Source organism: Brassica napus, chromosome C1, assembly GCF_020379485.1.
Source record: "Brassica napus cultivar Da-Ae chromosome C1, Da-Ae, whole genome shotgun sequence".
Taxonomy (NCBI): domain Eukaryota; kingdom Viridiplantae; phylum Streptophyta; class Magnoliopsida; order Brassicales; family Brassicaceae; genus Brassica; species Brassica napus.
This window is the reverse complement of record NC_063444.1, coordinates 30924603-30948057: the sequence shown is the minus strand read 5'-3', so window position 1 is coordinate 30948057 and position 23455 is coordinate 30924603. Positions and strand designations below refer to the sequence as shown.

At 36.2% G+C, this 23455-nt stretch overlaps 2 protein-coding genes across 4 annotated transcripts; both read left to right on the top strand.

Annotated features, from left to right (window-relative positions):
- The first annotated feature begins 5548 nt into the window (after positions 1 to 5548).
- LOC106374758 lies at positions 5549 to 7371 on the top strand. The gene is made up of 3 exons (XM_013814712.3): positions 5549 to 5748; positions 6184 to 6327; positions 6998 to 7371. The coding sequence occupies exons 1-3, from the start codon at positions 5661 to 5663 to the stop codon at positions 7207 to 7209; spliced, it is 444 nt and encodes a 147-aa protein (XP_013670166.1). The 5' UTR covers positions 5549 to 5660; the 3' UTR covers positions 7210 to 7371.
- Positions 7372 to 9795: 2424 nt separating this feature from the next.
- Positions 9796 to 23261, top strand: LOC106376678 (BEACH domain-containing protein B). Of its 3 annotated transcripts, XM_048745853.1 has the most exons (28): positions 9797 to 10025; positions 10219 to 10668; positions 10747 to 10905; positions 10990 to 11139; positions 11566 to 11721; positions 11833 to 11874; positions 11964 to 12308; positions 12671 to 12844; positions 12945 to 13105; positions 13266 to 13584; positions 13688 to 14114; positions 14392 to 14722; positions 14848 to 15036; positions 15848 to 16109; positions 16240 to 16431; positions 16510 to 16728; positions 16811 to 16987; positions 17410 to 17525; positions 17879 to 19244; positions 19322 to 19627; positions 19710 to 20162; positions 20248 to 20294; positions 20379 to 20472; positions 20572 to 20778; positions 21138 to 21263; positions 21393 to 21764; positions 21846 to 22077; positions 22331 to 23261. In XM_048745853.1, exons 1-28 carry the CDS (start codon positions 9984 to 9986, stop codon positions 23011 to 23013), a joined length of 7797 nt encoding a protein of 2598 aa, XP_048601810.1. In that variant the 5' UTR covers positions 9797 to 9983; the 3' UTR covers positions 23014 to 23261. The 3 variants fall into 3 exon arrangements, 2 of the variants coding, with proteins under 2 accessions (XP_048601810.1, XP_048601811.1); XR_007318525.1 differs by lacking the exons at positions 21846 to 22077; positions 22331 to 23261 and having other exon boundaries at positions 9796 to 10025; positions 21148 to 21263; positions 21393 to 21428; XM_048745854.1 differs by lacking the exons at positions 9797 to 10025; positions 10219 to 10668; positions 10747 to 10905 and having other exon boundaries at positions 11115 to 11139; positions 11969 to 12308.
- Positions 23262 to 23455: the final 194 nt, after the last annotated feature.

Sequence of the window (23455 nt, the reverse complement as noted above, 5' to 3'; positions counted from 1 at the left end):
AAAAAAACATGAAGTTGATACATGGAGAATAGCATAATTAGTGGAGAAATCAGTTGAAAACCGGAAAGAAAGAGCACATACCAACAAGATAGTTTAGAAAAAAATATGATGGCAAATTGATGCTACATGGTCAAGAACATGCGAACAAGTACAACCTCATTTCCGTGAAGGAACGCTTGCTCTTTTATATGCTATGCTAAATATCCAAGTTTACCTACAAGGCTACAACTAATTAAGTTGATTGAAGAAGAGGGAGGGTAGCCTAGTTTTCCCTCAGAAATTGATGAATTTCCCCAATTATATTTAAGTTTCACAATTTTCATATCTCATTTGTTCTTCGAGATCTGAATGTATGTGCTAAATGTCTTACCACAAGTGTTCAATTAAACGATCTATATTTATTATATGTAGATTATATGCTTCCAAATTGACTGCTTAAATGGTTAGAGTTAACTTGAATCCTCGTAATACATATGAAGTTTTCATGTTCAAAATAAAAAAAAATTCTTACACTATGTAGAGAATAATGTTAAGGCGAAATTGGTGGTTACTACTCTAGGTGTCAAAAGACATTATTTTGTGTTAGATAATTAGTCATCTTAGTTCTTTAAGCACACCTTACTCTCAGGAGGGTCTCATAGTATTACTCAATTGTTGAAATTCATAAAATAAAAGGTTTATGGCTTAAATATTTTCATAAAATCAATTTATTCTATAACGACATATTAACCCTCAGGGCAATAATTAAAATCCATCTCGTTTGGAAGAAACCGAAGTTTTATCTAATTAAAAGAGATTTTTTGTTGAGAATTTTGGGGTGTCAAATTCCTGCTAGAATGTCACTGGAGACACCACTAATATATACCATGGAGGAAGAGCCATCACATCCCATGTTGGGTATTTGTTCTGAGGAACGGTTACAGTACTGCTCGGCGACTAAAATATCAGAATCTACTGTTTACATTCCCACCGAAGAAAGTTTCGACGTACAGTAACTTGTTGATGTTTTTGTATACAAGAGTGTAATTATTTGGAAACGGAAAAATTCTTTAAAAATACACGGACTAATTTTCATTTGCTAATAAAATACACTAACTATTTTGGATCCATGTTTAATACACGAACTAATTTTCGTTGCCTATTAAATACTCAAACTTATGAAATTCGCAGATTTTGCACATCAATTTAGACGGCGTTAACTATATTTAACGGAAGTAACGACGACGTTATTGTTTAATTAATACGTGTTTAAATTGTGAAAAGAAAATTCCTTTAAAATGCACAAACTACTTTTCATTTGCTAATAAAATACACGAACTATTTTGGATTCCCGTTTAATACACAAACTAATTTTTGTTTTCTATTAAATACAAAAACTTTTAAAATTTTCAGATTTTACACATCGATTTAGAAGATGTCAACTATGTTTAGCAGAAGTGAAGACAATGTTAGTGTTTAATTGAGCATGTGGTTAAATTGTGAAGAAAAAATTCCTTAAAAGTCCTCCGATTGATTATATTGTTAGTTTTCTTCTCCAGTGACGCTTAATAGTGTACATTTTTTTTATGAAATTTTAAATTTTTTGATCATAGTAGAAAGAATATATGTTTCTTTAATTCATAACACTAAACTTATTTATCATAGTGTAAATTAACCTTGAATCAATATCACTACTATCAAAGCGAAGAACAAGAATTAGAAATGCATAACACTAAACTAATTCCAAAATCAGAAACTCATTTAAAATTACGTAGTTTTCTTCGTCCTTTTTCACGACATGAAAATCGACTCCACTTCGAGTCAATATAAAGGGAAATCAAAGTAAAGAAGAAGAAAAGACACATAGTTTGGAGAATAAAAGAGGTTGGAACATATTAGAGTGCCAAACTCGAATCAAAACTAACTCTAATTAATTTCAATTGGCTGAGGGTGAGCGTACTTTTGACAGTTAAACCACTTGTTTAATTCAAACATTGTCTTCACTTCTGTTAAACATAGTTGAGATCGTCTAAATCGATGTGTAAGATCTGAAAATTTCAAAAGTTTGTGTATTTAATAGATAATAAATGTTAGTTTGTGTATTAAACGAGAATCCAAAAATAGTCCGTGTATTTTATTAGCAAATGAAAAATAGTTTGTGTATTTAAAAAAATATATATTTTCAAAATTTAAACATGTGTTAATTAAACAATAACGCTGTCGTCACTGCCGTTAAATATAGTTAACACCGTCTAAAACGATGTGTAAAACCTGCGAATTTCAAAAGTTCGTGTATTTAATAGGCAACGAAAATTAGTTTGTGTATTAAATGGGAATCCAAAATAGTTCGTGTATTTTATTAGCAAATGAAAATTAGTCCATGTATTTTAAAGGAATTTTCCCTTTCGAAACAACCATAAAACTATAAAAGTACCATATTTACTGGGAAAAAACTAGGTAAATTTAAAATTTTGATAACAGACTTGCTAACCTTCACAGAATATAAAATAACAAAAATGTTATTATGCATATATTAAAACCTTTATATCTTTTAATAAAAAACTTAATCTAATCGTCGATGCAACATTAGTATTTTTTTTTATTTTCACAAAAATTTAGAAGGTGTATTCAGTTACGAATTTAAATTGATTTGTATTGAATGAATAATGTATTATTTAAATTTAATTTTGTATAAAGCTTTTTACTTTAAAAAAAAATTGTGTTATTGAACTTGTATTTAAGAAAGTATTTTTAAATTCATTATTATTGAAATATTTTAAGTTGTGAACCTTTAAAAAAAATATTGATTTTAAAATATTTTAGTGTGTTTTCTTAGTTAAAAATAATAAAACTAAAATTTTATGGTTTTAAATGAGATTCTAAAACGATTTAAACTAAAATCATGTAAGATTTCTAATTCATCTACAATTATCTTACAACTCACTCAAAACAAAATTATTTCAAAAACAAATATTTGATAAAAAATGATAAATAAAAGTGAGATGTGTGGTTTCCATTTAAACCCACTCCCAATAATATACATGATTTGTTTTAGACTCAGCATAACTTCAAATTACTACCTTAGCGAAATCATCTCATCTGCCGGTTGCCTTAATCAATAACCTAACACCATATGCGACCCATCGATCCATTAGCCTCGCCCAAGGATAGGACCATACTTAGGGTCTATAGGCTAATATAGATGGTTTGAGTAGCCTACATAAATGCACCAAACAAAGATAATACATTCGACCTCAACTCTCAATCGTCTAACCAAACAATCCTAATCTAACCCAAAGGCCATGACCATGAACCGGCCATCCATAGACCTTCGGTCCTAACCATCGCACTCACATTATCCAATCAAAGAGAATAAGAAGAATAAGAAAATCACAAACACAAAAGGTACCCTTTCGTTCCTTTTCCAAATCCGACAAACCATCTCGCCGGACAGCCTCAAACCAACCGAGCACTCACCTAACTGAACCCACCACTCGGCCTTAACCCTTTTCTGATTACACCTCTCTCTCTCACACCGATCTCTCTCTCAATCTCTCTTTCTCTTTCTCTCTCTCCTCTCACTCTTTCTCTCACGATTTCTATGGTCGAATATAACTTATGCCAAAAAAGGAGGAAGTGGCGATGTGAATTATATAGACAAGGGAATCTGGTTGATGGGACACCAATGGCAAGGGTTGTGTCCACTAGTCCCAACCATTGTGTCCCTTAGCCCAAATGTTGCAACCATTCAACCCAAGCATCACGAACCTTCAACCAAGGCATCACGACCCTTCAGCCATACCCATTCCCATCTTTCCTCTACCCCACAACCACCTCGGCTAAGCCCAATCCTAATCCACCCCGAGTCATCCTGGCCCAGATCTCGCACCCCTCAGCGACCACCGACCAGACCACACCGGACCCAGCCTGGGCTGCACACTACTGACACTACTTAACCCAACCGCCTCAGCTTGTTGAGCTGGCAGAGCTGGTTAGCTAACTATGACGAGCAGACTACAATACATTGACCTAACCTCAGCTTTCTACACTGCCATATACTATCCTGAGCTAAACGGCAACTTGGTTTAGGTCGAGAAAAATACCCAAGCTTCTTATTTGACCTAGGGATTACGCCTATTCTTATTTAACCTAAGGATTACTCCTATGAAGTATTTGGGTCGATGGTTCAATCGAACCTTGACTATGCTTGTCCATAGGATGTATGCCTGACCGTGACCCTAGTCAGAATCGATTACAAGAGTCCTTCTCGTATTTTTTTGTACGCGAACTATGACTTCGAATATACATAGTTTAATTCTAGTATATACAGTCTATGAGTTTAGTCTATTTGGAGTCTCTTGTTTAAGATATTAGATTATTTTGCTTAAACTAGTAACAAAAAGTTAATGGGTTCAACAATGTTTTCATTTAATGTAATAAATATAATTGAATAATGAGACAAGTATAGATGTCATCCGGATACAGAAACGTGCTTTTATACGCCAAATTGAGATTGTGTGGATGTTGCAGCCAATTTAGTCGAGAGAACCCTTCATTGGGCTGTGCAAAAACTAATCTCGTAAATAAGACCATTTTTGTTCATTGGGTGTATTAGTGTCGTATTTGTTATATGTTAAGATTAAATTATTTATATCCGGCCTGATATGTACAAATCTATAAACTTTGCGTTTAGCATCTCATATCTCACTGAATGTCGTATATTGCTCTCACCCCTTTTTGTTCTTCACTTCAAGTGAGACAAACAAATAGATGATATTTGGATGAATCGGTGTTATTGAATAGTTTTTCATTTGGATGTTATTTAGATTTGAAAGATTTGGAAATGAGTTATAACTTATTATCGGTGGCACAGCTCTTACAGCTCTCGAGAGAAAATGAGAAGGGTGTTAAATGTTAATTAAATGTTTGAGAAAATTATTGTTCCTGTGGAACGGTCTTGGAAAAATACATGAGCCTGGCCAAATAATTGTGCCCGAGGAAGAAAACAAAGAATAGTCTTGGACACTTTGGCCATTAAATGGAAGAAAACAAAGACATGGTCTTGGACACTTTGGCCATTAAAAATGCATTTATGTTCTAAACAAAATATAAGAACAAGATGGTCTAATAATGTGGCTAGTTAACAAGGAGCTTAATAAAAGGTTAGTAGAATAGAGGTAAGAAAGAAGCGTTGTTATCAATATCTAATTGGTGATAAACTAACTAAACAGTAATCTTTAACAAGCAAACAAAACGACTGAATAGTATATAACTAGTTTAAGTGAAAGAAATATAACATATAAAAAAACAAAATACATACTTTTTAATTAAACTAAGGGTTAAGTCATTTCACTATAAACATACATGAATTCTTCAAAGAACACAAAGTCAACATAACCCATATTGTAAGTTACAGTTGACCAACAATATAAGTTAATCCAAGTCAAGCGTGTTGAGCACGATTAATCATCTGTTTTGATGATAGCAACGGTCAACTATTAATCTTCTTGACTTGAAGAAACTTTGGAACCATTGGATCCATTTGCATCTTATATAAATAACTCATGTGAAGAGCTTAATATCACACTTCCTTCCACTTCAAAACAGAAATCCAAAACATCACAAAAGTATTAAACAAACACTTAAAAACAGAAGAAAGAAAAAAAACAAAAGAAGAAGAAATGGGTTTAAAAATGAAAGAGAGATCAACAAAAGGAGGTTTTGTTGTGATATTGGTTCTAGTCTTTTGTTGCTTCTTCGAGAATATGGGTAAGCCTAAAGTTTCCTCTCCTTCAAGATATAAATATATAATTATGTTTAATTAAATTTATCTTGTATTTAAAAAGTTGTACTATATCTGAAAAATTCATAAATTAAATATATAGAATCAGAAAATACTATTTACAATTTAATGATCACATCTGTTATTTTAATTGCTAAGGTGATATCACTTATAGGGTGTTATGTTATTTAGATATGACATACCCTGCACATAACGAAATATTTTCTATATCAAACTGTCTCATACGAAATAAGAGTTGTCTCCGAATTAAATATTATATTCATCTTTACCAAAAAAAAATTATATTCATCGTTTTGTTTTGTTATGTTCCAAAAAGGAAAAAAAAATCATCGTTTTGTTTTAAAAACTTATTGTTAGATATATTCTACCCTTTTTAATTATAATTCATCGTTGTGTATCAGCCGGGATCTCGATCGCGGTTTCACCTTATGAACCAGTTACAAGTTATATTTCGGGAAGGTTCTTTGTTCTCCACAACAAATATGAGATGCTGAAATCGTTGCCATCTTATAATGAGTACCACATAAGACTCAACCTAGCGACAGGTTTTTTCTTCTTTAAAGTATTTCTGACTTGTTCTTTCTACTAATGAATAGTACGGGATCTTTTGCCCAAAAAGGAATAGTACGTTTGTTATAGATCTTGAACCGCTACTCATATTTCAAATGTTATATTTTTTAAGAAATCACATATATAATTAATAAAAAGAACTAAAATAGATGTGCTGTCCAAAAAAAAAGAACTAAAATAGACGTACCTAACATGGGATTTTGAGTATTTTGTACTAAAATGACAAATTATTTGCCACTCAAGCATAACATTTAAAGAAAAATATTTGTTACTGAGCTTGTACATCTATACTATATTTTAAAATTTAATATTATTGAAAATGTTTAAATAATGCATATCGAGAAGTTTATTGTGCTTTTAAAATGTTTTGATGGATTTTTTAATTAAAATATAAGTTCTCTAAATTACATAATTTTAGAGTATTTTAAACTGAAATCGTTTCAATTTCCTTAATCTAATCTAATTATTAAAAATCAAATCCTTCCAAATTCTTCTAAATACTATACTAGATATCTTTCCAATAATAAATTTGTATTCATCACTTTAATGTCATGGAAAAACTTTTTTACATCAAGAAATTAATTTTCTGGTTTTTGCATATCATCTTCTTAATTATTCTAACTCAGAGTTTACATTGGGATGCAGTTCAAGTTTGGCAAACGATAAGAAGCAGGTGTAGAGATGGTTTCATCACTTTGAGCATCAAATCAGTGCATTTTTTCATCTCAAAGCTTATGCAATATAGATATTCAATATCACTTGTAACTCCAGTCTATCACTCTTGGACGTCTCGAATTATTTTCTGGGTTACATTAACACGATCAGTCTCGTCAATGACTAATGACACAGCTTTATGATTTTTTTTAATCTTCACACAAGGTGTGGTTGTTTTATATGTACGCAAACATGTAAGTGACATTTGGATATATAAAGATATAGAAGGCCTACATGGTTGATAAAATAATATATTGTCAACCAATTGCAAAAAAGTTTAATATATTATTAAGTATGTTGTTTTATTTTGTCAATAACCCATACAGTGAGATCAAGTTTAAGCCGATAGAAAAGTTGTTCGAATAACCAGCTTTAGCCTACTCGGTCTACTGTACATGGGAGAAACGCCTTGGTTCCTAGCCTCATTTACAAAAGAATCTGCATGAACATTAATTACGTTCCTCAGAATATGGATAATACTGAAACTTTCAAAGCTGATATGCTAAAAACAAATAAGAAGCTAGCTCTAAATTAAGTAAATACCGGTCAGTCAACCGGGTTGCCGATCATGTCTACCAAATGGTCCAAATCATCACAGTCAATATATCTTAAAACGAATCACGAGGATCTGTAGCTCTCTTAGGCACAATATCACCAATAAAAGTCTGTCCATTTCCGCATGTAAAGCCAAGAGGAAACTTTTTTCAATCTATCGGACACTTTGTGTTAATCTAGAAATAATGTATATAAACCAAGTGCAAAGACTTACTTCGAACAAGTTATACCCTGATTTGTGTGTTTAAACGATACCCATTTGTACCATTTAGTTCTCAGCTTTTCATCTCTCAGAAGTTCCCAAGTCCGTTTTGAATCCAACTTCCTTGAAAATTTGTTTGATGCATTGTTTCACAGGACCACATCCTCGACTTGTTCCATACATTTCAACTTCTCAATCTCTGTTTCATTTAGGGTTGTTGACATGTGTTTTGATGATATAGGCGTCTCACACCATGCCAACCGTTCTGTGAGCAGACATACACATATCAATATAATCCTCTAGGACTTGTTAGCTCATGCAGTCTTCCCATATACGACTAGTGATCAAAATATAAGAAAGAATTCTCAACATTGTGGATATGAAGTCGATAGAAATATTATGTAGTGTCTCTGAATTACATGAGTTTTGTCCACATCCATGATCCTCTACTTGAATTCTATAATCCATTTAATCCATAAAACTGATTGAGGGGAGATGAGTCTCCAAATAAGCTTCAAGAAATATACTTCGTTTGGTTTGTTTACCAATTTTATCTCAAGGCCTCCGCCAAATTTTGGAACACATAGATCTATACATACTATTTTGTCATTCCTTGGGTTTAGCTCCAAATCCAACCATAAGAAAATAGACCAGAGTTTGTTTATGTCATCCACACAACTATTGAGAAGTGTATAAGCTGAAATTCATTAATCCAATATGCTGGTGATTGATGAGTTTAGAAGTTGAAGTCTCCTGCATATGAGAGGAATTGATTTGTCAAAAACCCATTTTAGATCGAATTATTTATGTCAGAGGAATGTAGCTTGCTTTAGATATCTTCTTCCCATCAGCAAATATTATTAGATTATTGGCAAATCACAAATGGGTCAGTTGAATTTGCTTACACTAAGGGTGGAATCTTATTCTTCTTTCTGCTGGCGCTGCTTATTGATCAGTCTAGAGAACAAATTCAACATATTACAAATAAATATGGTGAAAGCAAACATCCCTCTCACTCTGAAGTTAATTTACCCTTTACTAGTACCGAAAATGAAGTCACTGATATGTAAAGATTGATCCAATATACAAACTCAACCTAAAATTCAGAGTCATAATGTGTTTAACATGAAAATTAATTGGACCGTCAGATGCTTTAGACATATCGATCTTCATGACACGCTGTGAGGAAAAATTTCTTTGTGTCCGTTGCAAGCTCCTTATATATAATTTGCCAAATGAACCTTGGCAACAACATTTTGAGGAAATTTGGAGAATTCCCAAGATTTCTGAGATGACTTTGTAACTGACATTGCACAGAAATATAAGACAATGATATTTCTTCTCTTATTCGTTATCTTTCTTTAGAATCATAGACAATATCGTTGAACTTCATCTATTCGGAAAAAGCCTGTTAGGACTGAATCACATTCGCAAATATTTTTTCTATGATTGACCAAGCAGCCTTACAAATCCACATCATGTAATGTGGACTTATTACTTGGCATAGAAAATTCAGTTTTTTGAATCTCTTCCTCAGTGACCTCCTTTGTTAAGCGGTCTGTGTCAAGACAATAAAAATCAAGATCTTGTAGCTTGTCCACTGAGATACCCTCAGAAATCCTCTGGTCTCTTTGTATTACAAAAACCTCTTAGCCCTTGCTTTAATCTCCTCTCCGCCTTTCAGTATAGGCTTTGGATATCTTGAATTACATTTTTTTTTTTATTGTGTGAAACGTTACTTCAGCCTCTTACATTAAACCAATGAAATTTGAACAGTTTCTGTAGAAAACCTTCCTCAAGATCATACATATGCTGCTACTTATTGTGTGCCTTCCGTTCTTCCTCATACTATTTAGTTAAGTGTCATGGAGAAAATGGGGGTAAATTGAGATACATATAATATATGGGGAAATTACATAAACTTGACTAAAACGAAGGACCTGCTTTTGTAAATTCTATACACTCTTCTTCTTTCCAGAATTTGGGGGTAAATGCTTCATTAGCAGAGAGAGAGAGAGAGAGAGAGAGAGAGAGTTGAAGAAGGGTTTATTCTTCTCCTTCGCACCGATCCAAGAATAATTTATCGTTGGATCGAACCGTACGTAGGCTATATAGATCTCAAATCAGATCATTGACACGAAACCGATTTGGCGCGCCCTAATGGAATCGCCTGCAAGTTCTGATGCAACTGCGTCTCATTCGGTACGCATTTCAATTTATACAGCTTTTCTCCGATGCTTCTTGTTGTTGATTGCTTGAAAATTGATAAGAATGTGGGTTTAGTTGGAGTATTGTTTGAAAGTTCTATATCCCGACGCTGGAGTGTTGCTAGTGTATACGATTTGATTATATTCTCTTTGATGAATAAGTTATATTTTTGTTCTTGTGATTGCAGCCGAGTGTATCTGTTCTTTTAGATGCTCTTGAGCAGTCTGTATCTACGCCCAGTATTGCAAATGGTCTTTCACAGCGACTGTTACGCTCGTTGCAGCTTTCAAATGAAAATAAACTCTCTTTCAAGGCCTTGAATGGACCCTGTCGTGTGCTCAGGTTGGCTTGCACTCAAGCCAGGGAAAGTAGGAAGTCTCTGTGTGTTGACCCTTTACTAGAAAGTAGTGACAGTGGAGTTCTAGTTGATTCACCTCATAAGAAGTCTCATTCAGAGGATTGTTGGTTTGAATGCGTGGAAACATGCATTGGCATTTTCTCAGAGTTTTTCTCGTCAACAGATGATGCAAAAGTATATGTTTTGCGGAGCTCTGTTTGTGTTGATTGCCTTTTTGAGCTATTTTGGGAGAAGGCCGTTAGGAACAATGTGATGAAACACATTATTGATCTCATGAAGGTATTTCTTTACTAAACTTCTATTGATCTTTTAGCCTCTTAAGAAGCATAAAGAAATATTTCTTATCCAAATTTTCAGATCACGCCTCTGTGCGAGGAAGACAAAACAGCAAAATTACAAGTGTGTTCCAAATATCTAGAAACATTCACTCAAGTGAAGGAAAGAGAAAATGATTTTGTTGACTTATCTGTTGATCTATTGGCCGGTATGAGGGACTTGATCAAAACTGACTCGAGGGTATGACCCTAAGTTTTTTACTTAGTGCTTGTAACTTTTGTTGGACATCATCTTTATTTTGTCTTCTATTGTTTCTCCCTTCAGTATTACCAAGCCCTATTTCGTGACGGGGAGTGTTTCTTACACATCGTGTCTCTGTTAAATGGTAATTTCGATGAAGCAAATGGAGAGAAGTTGGTGTTAAATGTCCTCCAAACTCTAACTTCTCTGCTTGCAAATAACGACGCCTCAAAGGTGACTCTTCTGCTCTTTTCTTTTCACTACAGTAAGGGTCATTTAAAAAACGCTTCTTCACTTATCACCTTGGGATGCGAAAAATAACATGGGTTGATTTTTCTAGCATATTTAGCAACATTAAAATGTTTATTCTGTAAGACTTCCTCATTTTCATGTTAGCAAATTACAAACATCGGACCTCTTTGTAGATAAGGCTTTTCTCTGGATGACATGTGAATTTAGCTTAACTTGATTTGGGACTTGAGCAGTGGTGAAAGAAATCCAAGAAAACTTGGATCTAAACTAGTAATATACTAGAACAAAAGACAGATGGGTATTCTACCGTTTAGGAAATCTTTCTGAGTTAAGTTGTACCCAAAGATTACTTGCAGTCTTGCACTAGTATAATTTTTTTTTGGCACTGCTTCCTGTTGTTGCCTTCAGTTTGCTTTCAAAGCCCTTGCTGGCAAGGGTTATCAGACACTGCAAAGCTTATTGTTGGATTTCTTCCAATGGCAACCTACCCAAAGACTCCTAGATGCTCTACTTGACATGCTTGTTGATGGCAAATTTGATGATAAAGGCAGTGCTCTTATAAAGGTGATGATGCAGTTATTATTACTTTGCCACTTAAATGGTCTCTTTTTAATTCACTCCTAATTAATGGCGGCTAACTCTACTGCCCCTTTTCCAATTTTTTTCCCTATTCAGAATGAAGATGTTATCATACTTTACTTAAATGTACTTCAGAAGGTTGGTGCTATTCATGTTACTTGGATTTTTCTTTTCCTAAATTCTGGTTGTGGGATATATCTTTACTGTGGATGTTAATAATTTGGCAGAGCAGCGAGTCTTTGCAGTGTTATGGGCTAAATTTGTTTCAACAACTCCTTAGGGATTCCATATCAAATCGTGCTTCATGTGTTCGGGCAGGAATGCTCAACCTTCTTCTCGATTGGTTCTCTCTGGAAGATGCTGAGAGTGTTATCTTGAAAATAACACAGCTAACTCGGACAATTGGTGGCCACAGTATTTCTGGGAAGGATATTCGTAAGATCTTTGCCCTTCTCCGGAGTGAAAGAGTGGGTAACCAACAGAAATACCGCTCACTGTTATTGGCTTGTTTGTTGTCAATGCTGAATGAGAAAGGACCAACAGGCTTTTTTGACATGAACGGGGTTGATTCTGTAAGTGCTTTTCCCTCTGCGAAAGTTTATATGCATAAAATCTGCGTGTTTTCGTACTGTTACAATTTATTTTAGCTTTTCTCGGTGAAATCAGTTTTCAGTGTTTAATGAACGGTGCTATAACAGTATTTGAACATACCGCAAGTTTAATTGGTTAAACTTTAGACATCGTGGGGGGGGGGGGGGGGGGGGGGGGGGGGGCTATGTGAAGTTGAAAGCTTTTGAATTTTGAAACCAAGAAGTGGTGATAATCTGTCGGAATATTCATTTTTAAGTGTTGCAATTTTATTGGTGAGTAGACAAACTCTGGCTGTTTCTTATTCTTACGTCTTACCGTTTTTGTAAATTATTTCCGTCTGCAGGGCATTGTGATCAAAACCCCTGTTCAGTGGCCTGTGAATAAGGGGTTTTCCTTTTGCTGTTGGCTTAGGGTAGAAAGCTTTCGTGGAGATGGAAAAATGGGTATCTTCAGTTTTATGCCAAAAAATGGGAAGGGCTGCTTTGCCGCTGTTGGGAACGATGGATTGTCTTATGTTGTAAGACAAATGACATGACTTTTCTGTTTCTGTTTCTTTTTCTTCAGTATTTCTAATTTCTTATGACTCGCCCTAATACAAGTTTCTTCTTCCTTTTCAGTCACTGAATCTGAAACGGCAATGCGTAAATGTGCACACCAATTTGGTCAGTAAGAAGTGGCATTTTATTTGTGTTTCCCACAGTATTGGAAGAGCTTTCTGGGGTGGTAGCCTCCTGAGGTGTTATGTTGATGGGGAGCTCGTGTCATCCGAAAGATGCAGGTGATTCAAGATATATATATATATATATATATATATATTTGTACCAATTTGATTAAAGGCTCGTTTTAAGATCGTTAGAAATATTGTCTAGTCACATTGAGTATGTTTGGATGCTCTATTTTTATTTGTACAGTTTTTGATTTCGGCATCTTTGTTTCAGCTATCCAAAAGTTACCGATGTACTTACCAGTTGCTTCATTGGTACAAGTATCACGTTGCCACATATCCAAGATAACGAAGGCCTGGAATCCATCCGAGACGTGTTCCCATTTTTTGGCCAGATCGGTCCCATTTACTTGTTTAATGATGCCTTGTCTTCGGATCAAGTTCAGGCCATCTATTCGCTAGGACCAAGCTATATGTATGCATTCTTAGAGAATGAGATGACTGGTCCCTTTTCTGATAATCCATTTCCTAGTGCTATCCTGGATGGAAAAGATGGGCTTGCACCTAAGGTTTCCTTTGGACTCAATGCACAGGTCATACACCTCTTCAAGTACTTCTTTTCTATTCAATTATGCCAATTTTAATAAGAAATTTCTATTTCCAATGTAATAAAAAACTTTCCTTCTCTACTTCTAGGCGAGTGATGGTAGGAGATTGTTTAATGTCTCTCGGGTGTCAGATCATTTACAAGATAGGCTCGTATTTGAGGCTGATATTATGGTTGGCACTCAGCTATGTTCGCGGCGCTTGCTCCAGCAGATAATTTACTGTGTCGGAGGGATATCTGTTTTTTTCCCTTTGATTACACAAACTGATAGATGTGAAAGTGAAGCACTTCAAGAGGAAGCTTCATCAATGCCTGCTCCAGAAGAGCGAATGACAGCAGAAGTTATTGAACTTATTGCTTCTGTCTTGGATGAAAATCCAGGAAATCAGCAACAGATGCATCTTCTCTCTGGATTCCCCATACTAGGATTTTTGTTACAGTCTATTCAACCGAAGCAACTCAATCTGGAAACACTTTCATCCTTGAAACACCTATTCAATGTTATTTCAAGCTCTGGTACGTGTTGTGAGTGCATCATTTTGATTTTCTGCAGCTAGTTTGCATCACTTCTGATACTATATATTGCAGTTGTTTTTAAATGAAGTAGAAATATATTTCTAATTATGTTTGGACTTTTTCTGACATTCTAATGGCTATTCTTCACATACTGTTCTCTGAATCTTGCACCTTTAGTCAGATTCTTACCTTTTCGCTAATTCAGTATTAAAGTTGTTTATAAATCAGGGGCTGGTCAATTTTAAACTTCTTGTTATATTTTTCTATCTCTATCCAGGGTTTGCTGAGCAGCTTGTGGAGGATGCTATATCAAGCATTTTCCTTAATCCTCACATTTGGATCCGTGCAACCTATAATGTGCAGCGTGAACTTTACATGTTTCTCATTCAACAGCTGGATAATGATCCGCGACTTCTGGGAAGCCTTTGTCGACTCCCAAGAGTTATTGACATAGTATGGAACTTCTACTGGGAATCTGAGAGATACCGTTCTGCTAAAGGAAGCAAGACTCTTTTGCAACCAGCAAGAACTATTGCAGAAAGACCAAGTAGGGAAGAAATTCATAAAATTCGTCTCCTTTTACTGAGCCTAGGTGAAATGAGCCTAAGGCATGTCATCCACTATAAATTTCACTTTTTTCAGTCATCTATAAAATACATGATATGATAAACTTTTGAAACTATACTCAAGTCTTTGCTCTCAGTTTTATTCCGACTTTTCATCCGTATTTCAGGCAGAATATCACATCAGGGGATGTAAAAGCTTTGATAGCATTTTTTGAGACATGCCAGGATGTAGCATGCATCGAAGATGTTCTGCATATGGTTATCCGCGCAATTTCTCAAACATCAATCCTTGCTTCTTTTCTTGAACAAGTCAATCTTATTGGTGGATGCCACATTTTCGTCAATCTTCTTCAGAGGTAAGTTTTTTTATCCTATCGGTTTTCATATATGTCGTGGTTGGTTAGTACATGTGATTTCAATTTCCAAATATACATGAATCTTGAAAATATGGGTGGGTCTGCTGTTTACTGCAAAGCCGTCGTTGTTTTCATGCTACCGAACTTTTAAGGGGCTTTGTTGTACATCAATGGACTGATTCAGTTGAAATATATAGTTTATTTGCAGCGATAGATGCTCCTCTGTTATGCATGTTAACAGATTGTAAAACTGACAAGAACCTCAATCATTTGATAGAGCAAAGGCTCAAACATCATCTGTTCATGTTTCTGTTTTGTTTTGAACACGTACTTGCTAACCGTCAAAGTATTGTTGAAAATATGGGGGCTGGTGAATTAAAGTGTAGACTACTGTAAGCCCTAAAACCCTTTCATAAAGTGTAGATTTATTGAGGTGGTCTGTTCCTTGCTTTTTCTACTGTAAACATCTGTTCCTTGCTTTTTCTCATTCGGTAAATTTATTGAGGTGGTCTGTTCCTGCTGGAGTCTTGGATAAAGATAAGTTTTTCTGTTTGCATCTGCGTCTTTCTTGTAAAGGAAACATGTGGTATTGACAGTTGCATGCCTTCTTGTAAATTAAACCAATGGTATTGAGTCAATAGTTGCATAGAAAAATCAGTAGACTTTCGTAGCTAAAGCAATGTTTGTCCATGGTCTGCGCTGAGCATAACTAATAATTTTGGCTTTAGACTAGATCAGGGAGAAAATTTTCCTCTATTTATTGAGGCATACAAAATCTTGCTCATCTATCTCCACATTTGCGGTTTGGCAGGGATTACGAGCCTATAAGGTTACTCAGCTTGCAGTTCCTTGGAAGGCTTCTTTATGATGTACCTTCAGAGAAAAAAGGACCAAGGTTTTTCACTCTTCCCGTTGGAAGAACTAAATTTCTTTCACAAGGGCATAAGAAAATTGGTGGTAGAACGCAACCAATATTTGTTGCCATGTCAGATAGACTGTTCCAATATCCTCAGACAGATAACTTGCGTGCAACCTTGTTCGATGTTCTTCTTGGTGGTGCCAGCCCCAAACAGGTATCAGTTCAAGAGTGCTAATTTTAATCAAGAGTGCTGATTTTAATCATTTTTCCTACTCAATTTTGTGTTCTACAAACTTTCTTAAGTTTTTTGATGGAAATCATTGGGAGATTTTTTTTACTTGTAGGTTCTGCAGAAATACAACCAAGTTGATAAGCAGAGAAGCAAAGCAAGCAATTCTCACTTCTTTCTTCCACAAATTTTTGTTTTTATTTTCAAATTCCTGTCCGGCTGCAAGGATGGATCAGCGCGAATAAAAATAATCAGTGACATTTTGGATCTTCTTGATTCAAATCCTATGAATGTTGAAGCTTTGATGGTATATACACCAATGACTGAAAATTTCAGATATGCAAGTGTTAAAATGCCACTTAAAAATACAAAACGGTATGTGTAGGAATTTGGATGGAGTGCATGGATATCAGCGTCAGTGACACTTGATGTGATAAAGGACTACAGATCTGAGCTGCTCAATTATGATGACTTGGCATTAAATGAGCAACACTTTGTCAGGGGTCTCTTTTGTGTTGTTCTCTGCCACTATATCTTATCTGTGAAGGGAGGCTGGCAGCAGTTGGAGGAAACTGTGAATTTCATACTCTTGCATTGTGAGCATGTAGGTTAATCAAAACTGATTTTCTTTCTTATACCATAGAAAAATATTGTTGTTGATCTTTGCTTATTCTATTTCGTCACAGAATGATGCACCATACCGGTCTTTTCTCCGTGACCTCTATGAAGACTTGATTCAGCGGTTGGTGGAACTCTCATCTGAAGATAATATTTTCCTTTCGCACCCATGTCGCGACAATGTGCTGTACCTCTTGCGGCTCGTTGATGAGATGCTTGTTCGTGAATTTGGCAGTAGGCTCCTGGTATGACCAACCTACTTTTGGTTTTTCATTCCTATCATGCAGTTGATTTTTGAACTAAGTGTTACTAAATCATGTCTTGGTCGGTATTTTCACGTTCTCCCGTATCGTTAGACCAGGTTGTGCTTTAGATCTTTTGATGAATATTAGATTATCTATAGTAACGGTAACGATCCTTTCATTCATTCATTACCTGTACCCGCGATGAATAATAAGCCAGGGTAGTGAAGGTATTTAGTAAAATTCAGTGACACATCTTGGATTAAATTAAGCTCACTTGAATCTCTTTAAACCCAAATAACTTCATTATTTAAGGTCAAAATCAAATTAACAAATGGTTTGATCCAGTTTTCTGTTCCTGTTAAAAGCGTATCTGTGCTATACTTTATCTATAGGAACTTTAATGTTAAATGTATTCCTTGCAGTTTCCGGCAAATAGTGCTGATTTCTCAGAGGATTTATTACAACTTGCAAACCGTGAGGACCACAGTTTGGGTTTAGATGAGAATTTCCAACGACTGTTGACGGAAGAAACCTCTAGGTATGTTCTTTCTGGATTTCAAATGTATAAATTGGTGACAAGATATGCTTTCAATTCCTATGTGGCTAACTTTACACCCACTGAAACCAATTATAGGATACATGTAGTGGTAGCGTAACTTTTAGCCCATGATTTTGTTGTAGAGAAACATAACTGCGTTCCGATCAAAACAATAACATATTAACACGGGAGTTTGGGTAAATCAGGATAGTGATTTACTATTTAAAAGAAAGCCTATTACTTAAATTCTCTCTTCACTGCTCTTAGTAGTTTTTTTCTTCATTTTTTAATATTTGTTTTTCATTATATGTGTAGCTGTTTTGATGATGTTATTTTCCTCGTTCATTTTCCAGAAACACAGAAAGTCAGCACTCTTGCACCACAATAACTGAACTAATGACCAATGAAAGATGGTGGAATCTGTATGACAATTTGTGGAGAATAATATGTGATATTAATGGAAGGGGTCCGATGAAGATGTCTCCCAAATCTTTAGCTACTGGTCCCTCTATTGGTCAAAGAGCGAGAGGATTAGTAGAGTCATTAAATGTTCCAGCTGCTGAAATGGCCGCAGTTGTTGTTTCAGGAGGAATAGGCAATGCATTAAGTGGAAAAATTAACAAAAACGTTGATAAAGCTATGCTCCTACGAAGTGAGAAATGCCCACGAATCGTGTTTAGGCTTGTCACCCTTTATCTGTGCATGTCGTCGCTGGAAAAAGCCACTAGATGTGTGCAGCAGGTGACCTCACTCTTGCCTTCCTTTTTATCTGCTGATGATGAACAAAGCAAGAGCAGATTGCATCTCTTTATTGGCTGTTTACTTTATGTAAGATCCCAATATGGAAAGCTAGATGATGGTGCTCGTTTTCATGTAATATCGCACCTGATACGTGAAACCGTAAGTTGTGGAAAGTCCATCCTGGCCACCAGTGGTATGAGTAAGGATGACAGTTCTGAATCTGGTGGAATCTTCAAAGAAGTGGGTTCTATCCAGAATCTTATCCACAAAGACCGTGTGCTTGCTGCAGTCACTGATGAAACGACATACATGAAAACATTACTATCTGATCGTACTCGTCAAGTGAAAGCCCTCGGTGAAAGGAATAATGAAGCATCATCTTTGGAATCCAACAGCAAGAAACCTTTTGATGATGAGCTGCAAAGCGGTTTAAAAACTGTTCTTACATGGGATGAAAATAGACGAGTTGCAGTGCAATTAAGCCATGAAGAGCAACAGCAAAACGTTACTGAGAAATGGATTCACATGCTGCGATCTTTGATGGATGAAAGAGGTCCTTGGTCTGCAACTCCTTTTCCTAATAACATTGTAAATCACTGGAAACTCGACAGGACAGAAGATTCTTGGAGGCGTAGACCAAAGTTGAGAAGGAATTATCATTTTGATGAAAGGCTGTGCCATCCACCTTCTACTTCCACTGCCACTGAAAATGAGACCACAAACGTTTTCAATGAAAGCAAGTCTGGTGTGATACATTTACCTGAACAGATGAAGAGATTTTTGCTGAAAGGCATTCGCAGGATAACCGATGAGGCTGGCTCAGAATCTTGTGAGAACGACAATAGTCAAAGTGAGCAAAATTTATTGGATACGTCTGCAGAAATCCAGTTCTCTGAGCTTGTGAGAAGCAGTAGTGATCTCAAGGATGTTGTACAAGAGAAAGTAGATGCCTCTTCTTTAGAAGTTGAAACCAGCGAGGTGCATATTTCGCAGATTTTGAAGTAGGCAATACAGTGTCTATATATAACATGCTTTTCGTTTTATATTTTTCTCAGGTTTTGACATCAGTTCCGTGTGTTCTCATAACTCCCAAGAGGAAACTGGCTGGTTGTTTGGCAGTTATGAAAAATGTTTTGCATTTCTCTGGGGAGTTTTTGGTGGAAGGAACTGGTGGATCATCTGTCTTCAAGAACTTTAGCACTTCAAAGGGTGGTGATGTAACAAAACCTGACAGTAAACAGATCCTTGTTAAATGGTCTTCACCTTATGAGAGGGAGACATCCTTAGATTTAGAATCTGAAAAAAATAATCAGAAATCGCTAAAAAAGTTTAAGCGTCACAGAAGATGGAAAATAGGGAAGGTAATAAACATCAAACTAATTTTCTATTTCGTGCATCGGTGTCCGCGTATTTGATAGTGTTTTCATGGATGTCTGTTGATAGGTGAAAAGTGTTCATTGGACGAGATATTTGCTTCAATACACAGCTGTGGAAATTTTCTTCCAGGAATCGGTGCCCCCAGTTTTTCTGAATTTTGCATCGCCAAAGAATGCAAAGGAGGTCGGAATGTTAATAGTTTCTACCAGGAATGAATTTCTGTTTCCGAAGAGTGTTGCTAGGGACAGGACAGCAGTGATTTCCTTTGTTGACAGACGTGTAGCTATGGAGATGGCAGAAGTAGCCAGAGACAGATGGAGAAGGAGAGAGATTACAAACTTTGAATACTTGATGATTCTCAACACCCTTGCAGGCAGATCCTATAATGATTTGACTCAGTATCCTGTTTTCCCTTGGGTGGTGGCTGACTATTCGTCTGAGACTCTTGATTTTAGTAAAGCATCTACCTTTCGTGATCTTTCTAAACCGGTTGGAGCTTTAGATTCAAGAAGATTTGAGGTTAGTATAAAGCACTGACATGTATTTAGTTTCTGATGTTAATGGCATGAATTTAATAATGCAAAATGATTTATTGCTGTGCCAGGTTTTTGAGGACAGATACCACAGCTTCTCTGATCCTGATATACCTAGGTATACAGTGAAGAATGTTTTCTCTACTAAAGAGATACTTTTTCCCTTGCACCTTAGTAATTTTTGTTAATGAACTTAATGCAGTTTCTATTACGGGTCCCATTATTCAAGTATGGGAAGTGTGTTGTATTACCTTTTGAGGTTAGAGCCATTTACATCCCTTCATCGTAGTCTGCAGGTACTTGCGTCCAACTTTAACAATTAGCAGATTTCTGGAGTGTATAATGAAAAAATGCTGTATACGGACATATCACATAACAGTTCTGTTTGTGGCCAGGGTGGTAAATTTGATCACGCAGATCGTCTTTTTCAAAGTATTGAGGGGACATATCGAAATTGCCTGTCAAATACAAGCGATGTAAAAGAATTGATCCCTGAGTTCTTCTACATGCCTGAATTTCTGGTGAATTCTAACTCTTACCACCTTGGAGTGAAACAAGACGGTGAACCTCTCGGAGATATTTGTCTACCTCCATGGGCTAAGGTATGCTTCTCACACGTATTATATACAGGGTAATCTAGTGGAGCGCTGAATTAGTTTCTGGAGTTCGGTGGGACAACTGAGTATGTTGCTATATATATTAAGAGTACTGTTGTGGTATGAAAAACATGTTCATGAGGTGTGTTTGGTCCTTATTGAAGAAGACCACCTATAAAACTATGATTATGTGGAGATTAGCGCGGAGTAGTAACAAACTAAACTTGAAACTTCCTTTGGTAGTGTGTGGGCGCTAAGGATTGTAGTGACAGTTTGTTTAGATTTGTTTTCTAGACATCCCGAGACATCCCGAATGTACCGTTGTTTAATCTCCTTGAGAACTTCATAGCCAATTATATATGCAGGGTTCTCCAGAGATGTTTATTGCTCGCAATAGAGAAGCCCTAGAGAGCGAGTATGTTAGCTCACATCTCCATGAATGGATTGATTTGATATTTGGACATAAACAGCGTGGCAAACCAGCTGTGGAGGTACCCCGATTAATTTTCTCAGACTAGCTTTATTTGTTGCTCGGTACTTCATATTTCATAAGCTCGCATATTTTCTGTTGTAACCTCTTATTCGGTTCTTATTAAAAATTAAATACTCCTTAACTGCAGGCAGCAAATATCTTTTATTACCTTACATATGAAGGTGCTGTTGACGTAGAAAATATGGAAGACGAACTGCAAATATCAGCAGTTGAAGATCAGATTGCTAATTTTGGTCAAACTCCAATCCAGATCTTCCGGAAGAAACATCCGAGAAGAGGGCCGCCTATTCCAATTGCACATCCGTTGTACTTTGCGCCTGCGTCCATCAATTTGACTTCCATTCTTCCCGCTACGACTAACCCCCCATCATCAGTTCTATATGTCGGTGTTCTAGATTCAAATATAGTTCTTGTCAACCAGGGTCTCACTTTGTCAGTCAAGATTTGGTTGACAACTCAACTACATTCTGGCGGAAATTTTACTTTCTCTAGCTCTCAGGTATGTTCTCCATTATCTTTTTGGATTCCATTAATTCAATATTACATTGTACGACATTAGCTGAGGCCTCTTTTACTGCAGGATCCATACTTCGGAGTTGGTTCTGATGTTCTCTCTCCCCGCAACATTGGAAGTCCCCTTGCAGACAATGTTGAACTTGGATCACAATGCTTTGCCACAATGCAAACCCCACAGGAAAACTTTCTGGTTTCATGTGGGAACTGGGAGAACAGTTTTCATGTCATATCCTTGGCTGATGGACGGGTAGTCCAGAGCATCCGACATCATAAAGACGTCGTAAGCTGTGTTGCAGGTATGTTATTTGTCCTCTGCTTCCTTTGCCTGGCTAATGATATGAGGCTCTAGGATAGGTTTTCCTTAATGTTCGAGAAAGTATTCCAATCTGGAATTATGGCAAAGAATAACAACATTATTTTGACTCGGAAAATCACTCAATCCCATAATCTAGGTGCTTCATTCAAATATAGTTTTCGTTGGCCACGTCTAGCATTTCATTTTTTGCTAAAGCTACTCATGCCTTACTGATTATATCATTAATACTGCAGTGACTGCTGATTCAAGCATTCTTGCAACTGGTAGCTATGATACGACTGTGATGGTGTGGGACATTCTCCGCATGAAAACACCTGAAAAGAGGGTTAAAAATATGCACGCAGAAGCACTGCGGAGAGATATCGTCCTCGCGGATGCTCCTTCTCATATTCTTTGTGGTCATGACGATATAATAACATGCTTATATGTCAGCACTGATCTTGACATAGTCATCAGTGGGTCAAAAGATGGAACCTGTGTTTTCCACACATTGCGAGAAGGAAGATACATAAGATCCTTAAAACATCCTTCAGGCAGCGCAGTTTCGAAGCTTGCTGCATCGCACCATGGACGGATTGTTCTGTACGGTGATGATGATCTTAGTCTGCACCTCTACTCCATTAACGGAAAACATCTCGCCAGCTCCGAGTCAAATGGACGCATCAATTGTCTTGAACTTAGTAAGTGTGGAGAGTTTTTGGTTACTGCCGGAGACCAAGGACAAATAGTTGTTCGGTCTATGAACACCCTTGAAGTAGTAAGAAGGTATAGCGGAGCCGGGAAAATAATCAGCTCTTTGACTGTAACTCAAGAAGAGTGTTTCTTAGCAGGGACAAAAGATGGAGCCCTTCTTGTTTATTCAATCGAGAATCCTCAGCATCGGAAACCAAGCCCAGTCTGGAGCATAAAATCCTGAAGCAGAACTTGATCAAACGTCAATGATATGTTCTGTGTGTAAATCTGTGTCCCATGATTCCATTGGTTCTCGATTCGTGGCTTATCTTGTAGACCGCAGAGGGACTTTACAAACTTTTTACAGCCTTGTAAATGTGCCATATATCTCATCTTAATAGATTAAGATGCATAGACAATAGAGAGGTGTTGATTGATGTAACATAACCCATATTAGAGATATATATGCCTTTGGTGCGTTTAAAGAGGTAATACGATTTGCATGCGTGCTCGGGGATTAAAGTAAGAATCTATACCACGTATGTCAAAGTGTAAAAATCCAAGTCAAAAGTATGTCATTGCGCTAAGCCCAACGTATGTCATATTTTTTTATTTTATTTTTATAGTTCAAAAACATTAATTAAACTCTATAACATCAATTATCCTGAACAGAGGAGTCCACACGT